General features: G+C 43.2%; 1 protein-coding gene across 6 annotated transcripts in view; it reads right to left on the reverse strand.

Moving 5' to 3' along the window:
- LOC115295561 (DLA class II histocompatibility antigen, DR-1 beta chain-like) overlaps positions 1-5506 on the reverse strand; it is a 169874-nt gene extending 164368 nt beyond the window's left edge. For 4 of the 6 annotated variants that reach the window (XM_029943554.1, XM_029943551.1, XM_029943550.1 and 1 more), the window contains exons 1-2: positions 5322-5504; positions 174-443 (exon numbers count right to left, since the gene is read on the reverse strand). In XM_029943554.1, coding sequence (XP_029799414.1) covers positions 174-443; positions 5322-5421 — 370 coding nt within the window. In that variant the 5' untranslated portion in view covers positions 5422-5504. Of the gene's footprint in view, positions 1-173; positions 444-5321 lie in introns of all 6 variants that reach the window. The other 2 variants (XM_029943549.1, XM_029943548.1) reach the window with 2 other exon arrangements.
- Positions 5507-5728: the final 222 nt, after the last annotated feature.

The following is a 5728-nucleotide window of genomic DNA, read 5'->3' on the forward strand; positions in this document are numbered from 1 at the left end:
TCCCCACAGTCACGCAGGGACACACCGCACTGTCCCCACCCACAGACACAGCACACTCTCCCTGACGTCGCACTCTCACGGGGACCCTGTGACGGGCACTCGCTCCAGTCCCTGCACGCCCACTGGACCGAGTCTGCGTCACCGTCACACAGGCGCAGCCCCGCCCCGCTCACCTCGCCGCTGCACCGTGAAGCTCTCAACGACCCCGTAGTTGTGTCTGCAGTACGTGTCCACTGCGGCCCGCGCGTCCTCCAGGAAGTCCTTCTGCCCGTTCCAGTACTCGGCGTCGGGCCGCCCCAGCTCCGTCACCGCCCGGTACTCCCCCACGTCGCTGTCGAAGCGCACGTTCTCCTCGCCGTTGTAGAAATACCTGTCCAGGAACCGCACCCGCTCCGTCCCGTTGGTGAAATAACACTCGGAGGTTGCCTGGTGCAAGAAATGTGCTGTGGGGAAAGGCCATCTCTCACCCGCGGGCTCCTGGAGGACACCGACGCCGATACCCCTCGGGGTTCCAGCCGCACCCAAACCAGCAGCACCCACAGCTCTTCCTCCTCTGCCGGCGGGGGCGGGGGTGGGGCGTAGGGGAGAAGGCAGGGGGCGGAGACCCCTTCCTGGGAGCCTCTCCGGGTCACTAGGTTCTGGGCTCAGGGGCAGACCTCCCAGCCTGAGCATTTGTCCCTCACCTCCTCCTCCTGGACCCCTCCTCCTGACAGACGCCTCCTCCTGACGCCCACCCCCCTCCTCGCCTCCCACAGTCCTTTGCTCGGGCCTGAAACGCCGCCCACCTGCTTCCCCCGCCCCGCCCCCACCGGGACCCTTGGTCTGGGCTGAGCTGGCTCAGGTCCCTGCCGCCCCTGCGAATCCAGAGAAGGGAAACAGATGCTTCCATTCCACTCTCAGGGCTTAAAATTAACGGAAAGTGATGGACGGTGATGCCAACCAAGCAGGACTTTATTTACATGGGGGGTGAGAAATGCCACAACAGGAGTGTGCGGTTCTAAAGCAGAGGGTACTTGGAGGATCTGAATTTCTTAGGGTCCCAGAGAGGTGGTCTCATGGGTGACATTTAGGATGTGACAGGAAGGCGTAGGTGTGAGCGAGAGGGTGTGTGTGTGTGTGTGTGTGTGTGTGTGTGTGTGTGTGTTTGGTAATTCAGGAAAAGGTAATACAACGTGCAAAACCTTGAAAGAACTGAACTTCCTCAACAAAATAGAAGAAAAGAGTTCACTGAAGCACAGACAATGGGACAAAGGAAGGGAAAGGTCAGACTGGAGAAATCACCTGCAGCTGGCACGTAAAAGACTTCCAGGTGATGCTAGGATTCTGACTTTACACTACATGTAATGGGAAACTACTGAAGAGTTTTAAGGAAATTAAAATCATGACTGCACTACGGTTCCTCAAGTCCTCATCTGGATTTTCCAAAATCCAGAAATCCAGGAAACCACATCTTCTTACAACTTTTTGATGCCAAATTCATTTGGCAAATCTAACCTGATGAGGTAAAGGGTCAAACATGTCTGAGCTCTTATTGGCCAATCAGTCACATGAGCTTTTGGAGTTTTAGTCTATAAAAACATACACACATCATGATGTATGTGCACATATGCTTATACATATGCACACATATACACACATGTATGTATAGATTTGATTTTTTGGTTTCATTGAACTAAGAAAAATTTTTGTTCAAGTGTAAATAACATGAAAATTTTTAAAATAGTTTAAAAATATCTGCCTTTAAAAATTAGAAAAATAGAAGGAAGCATCTGACATTATCAAGAGAACACAATATAGAATTACTGCACAGTTTGATACATTTTACAGAAAAAGACTTCTATAAAGACTCATGAATTATAAAAATAAACTGTTGAAAGTTGACAGAGATGCTGATGACCAAGAAATCATGAAATACTGAAATACACCACATAAGGCAAAGAATAAAAAATGAAGATCTTGACCTTGCATTGATTGAATGGACTCAGCAAGAAAGTGTACTATTTTGAACTCTCAATCTTGTTATTTTTGTAATGAAATAAACTAAAATAAACCTGAATGACCTGAATTGGAAGGTGAGTGTGTGTAGAAAGTGTAAGTCTAGAGTTTTTAGAAGCAGCACAGTATAAACTAGTGTTTTCTGTATCAGCACTCTTGACATTTTGTACAAGGTATTTTTTGTGGGAAGGCTGTTCTGTACATTGTAGGATGTCTATCACATCATTAGCCTCTACCTAGTAGATGTCAGAAAAGAGCACAAGGTGACAACCAAAAATGGCTCCAGACACTGCCAATGTCCCCTGGAGCAGGCAAGGCAAATCTATCCCCAGATGAGAACCACTGTGACACCACCTGAAAACTCTGTGGTAAAACAGCCAATGTTAATTATAAGACAACTGAGAATTACACTGAAATTTTTGCCAATATTATATCTGATTTGAAAAAACTTTGATACTGAACTAATTTATTTTGCTGGGGAAAAAAATGGCTCTTCACTCAGACCAGATTCAGAAAAAAAAAAAAAAAGAATTCCTAGTGCCTAATAAGAGAGTATCAAAAGCTACTATGAATTCTAACCAAAGATGATTGCTCTTGAGTGTGCACATGCTTCAGGCTTACCCAAATCAAAGTGGGCAGACACTGGAAAAGCCAAAATCCAGGATGTATGAAAGGTATAAATATTTTACTTGTGCATTATTTTTCAAAAAACATAATATGGATAAGCAGATACAGATTTTATTTGGTTCAATAACCACTTTGTATCAAAGACCTATGTTCATGACAGGCAGGCTAGACTGTAAGAAACCTGTAAGTTAATTGTGCGCGTATCACTGATCCACATATTGTACTCCTCAAATTCTTGTAAGAATTAAAGCTTTGGCTTCTAATTCTCACCCACTGCACCACTAAGTACAACATCTTTGTTGAAATCTTGTGACCAACACATTTTTTTATCCCATGAAGATCAGGATAAAAAATTTTTTAACTCTGTTCCTGATGCAGTTTACAGAGGCCTATGAATCCACAGCTTTCTGGAATAAATTAGTAGCTATTACTTATGACAAAGCTAATAATTAATAAATCAACCTGAAAAACTGCTTAGCAAGACTTTGGGCTACATTCATGTTTGTAAAAGAACTACCGGATGAATACATTGAAAACTATCATGTCATTACTGAGAAAATATTATATCAAACTTCAATATATGTAAAAGATTATCTAAATAAGTCCCAGGATTAAGAAGTGTACTTGTGGTGACAACCAGGTAGTGTATGGTAAGGGTACTGTACATCTGAAACTCATATTGCACTGTATGCTAACTGTAATTTAAATGAAAAATTAAAAAATATTCTCTATCTAAATGTATACCTGTAATCATAAGAAAACAAAACAGAAGCAAACAAATAAGTCAAAGGTGCTGACATAAAAAAATACTGAGCACTGCTGATGAGGCAACGTTGGGTTCCCTGAGTGATGGAAACATGATAATGATGACTGAGGGCTCTCTGCTCCCTGCACTTCAGCGTCCCCAGCCTTCCTTCCGTCCCTTACACTCAGCAACCTTCCTCCCACATGTGGCCTTTATCCTGTTCTCTCTCCCTACAACACTTGTCCCTTACCTCCCTCACCTGGCTGGCTTCTCTCATCAGTCAGGTCTCAACTCAATGTCACGTTCTCAGGGAGAGCTCCCGACACACTTGAACTGGAGTCAGGTGAATCCAATTCTCTCTGTTTGACAACCAAGTGTATTTGTTTTCAGACTGCTTATTGTTGTCAGAAATTTTTTCATTGTTAAGTGTTCATTGGGCTTTGTCCTCTGCCATTACATAAAATCCATTTTAGTAGTGATTTTTAGCCCATTCAAATTTAAGTCTCTGAGCCCAGAGCAGAGCCTCGTACACAGTAGCTGCTCACAAAAATATGTGATCTAAATGTATAAACCCAGAGCTCTGTGAATTGGTCCTTGTGAGGACCCTAGAAAGCAATATGGGTTTCACACTGTAACATTCTTTTATTCTGATGATACATTATATCCCCTCCACTGCCTGTAAGAAATTCAGACAAACTACCTCTTTCTCCTTCTACTGTTGGAAAAAATATCACAGGTAAGGAAAAGGTGATTCTAAGAAAAAAGGAAAATCTCATTAAGTTTTGGCTCATCCTGTAGATCTGTGATAGTGCTGAGGTCTGTGCACACACTGGGGATTCTCAGTGACAGTGGTGACATAGCTGGGAAAGAATAGGAAGGAACTGGAAATGGAGGCAACCAAACATGGCTAATTAAAGAAAACAGAAAACATGAAGAATGAGCCTATACCTTTTGGGGCCAATTTCTCAGGGAGCCAATAAATTCCTTGACTTGCATATTGGCTTTCAGTCCTATGAAATGTAAACAACCTCCACACTCTCTGTACCCTGTTCAGGGTGTATAGTTCGAACCATATGAAATTCCTGATGTTGACTATTGTTGACTTACAAAACCATAATTTCATATAATTTATCCTATACTAGTTGAATCCCTTCATGTGAGCTCAGGCCACAGAATGCTAGGCTCAGGAGAAATGGATGATAGAAAGGTTCAACATAATGAAAAATTAACCTGTGTCATTTTTCAGAAGATATCTTAAGTTCTTTAAAGACACCAAAGAATACCCACTTATGCTCTCATTACAGTGTCATTTCAGGTACTGAGGATTTCTGCTATACCTCCAGGGTGAGAAATAGAGATAAAACTAACCCCTACTTCTGTCAGAGAATCTTTAATACAGGGATAAAGGCTTTGCAAACTTTGAGATTCAGGAGAAAGTAAAGGAGATAATAAGAGAGACCTCTTGATACAGCCTCGTATATTCTGGAGAGGCACCAACATAACTAATACTTAGAAGACCTAACACAGGGGCTTCTAGGAGAGGCCATTCCTTTTGACTCTCTAATTTTCCAAAAAACTTTCTTATATCCTAGCGTAACTCAACATAATAAAGGGAATCACTTGATGGGAATTAATTTGAAATCATTATTTCTAGAGACTTATCAAGACCCTGAGGGAATGAGACTCAAACCCAGAGCGCTGTGACTGGGGGAGAGTTGAGAAGAAATGGCCTCTCTATACGGAGGCCCCTTACACAGCTCTTGTAGAGAGGGCAAGCATGCAGGCTCCTTTTCTTTTGGAGAGAATTGGGAACCTATACGATAAAGGTGGGTGGTCATTACAGAAAATGTCACAATTTTCTAAGGTACATGGCCTGGATATCTCGTGGCAAAACTACTTTATTCCCCCCACCCCCCAACTCCACAGTAGCTCACCACCCAAGGAGTGCACTTACGTGGGGTGTCCCTTCCCAAAGCCAGGGGAGGGCTCAGCAGCATCAATGTCAACATCATAGCTGTCATCCAGGAGCCTCCAAGGACACACAGACACAGCATGCTGGAGAACAGACAGGACAGGGGGCAGGGGAACAGGCAAGTCTCAGTCAGTGAGAACTAAGACCCTCCTTTAGCCACCTCTCAAATAATACCAGCCAAGGAATTTGTTTCTCTGTTCCTGGATTGGGTAATCTAGGTGTTGAGAACCAATCACCATCATAGGTACACTGCATCATCAGTTGCTGGTCAGAGATTCGGTATCAAGAGCCTTTTCTGAAACTTTGATTTCCTTCATTGGAAGGATTCTTTTAATTTAGTACTTGAAAGGTTTCATTCAATTGTATGTTTAACATTTTATTGGGCCCCT

The sequence above is a fragment of the Suricata suricatta genome, chromosome 7 (genome assembly GCF_006229205.1).
Source record: "Suricata suricatta isolate VVHF042 chromosome 7, meerkat_22Aug2017_6uvM2_HiC, whole genome shotgun sequence".
NCBI classification, from domain to species: domain Eukaryota; kingdom Metazoa; phylum Chordata; class Mammalia; order Carnivora; family Herpestidae; genus Suricata; species Suricata suricatta.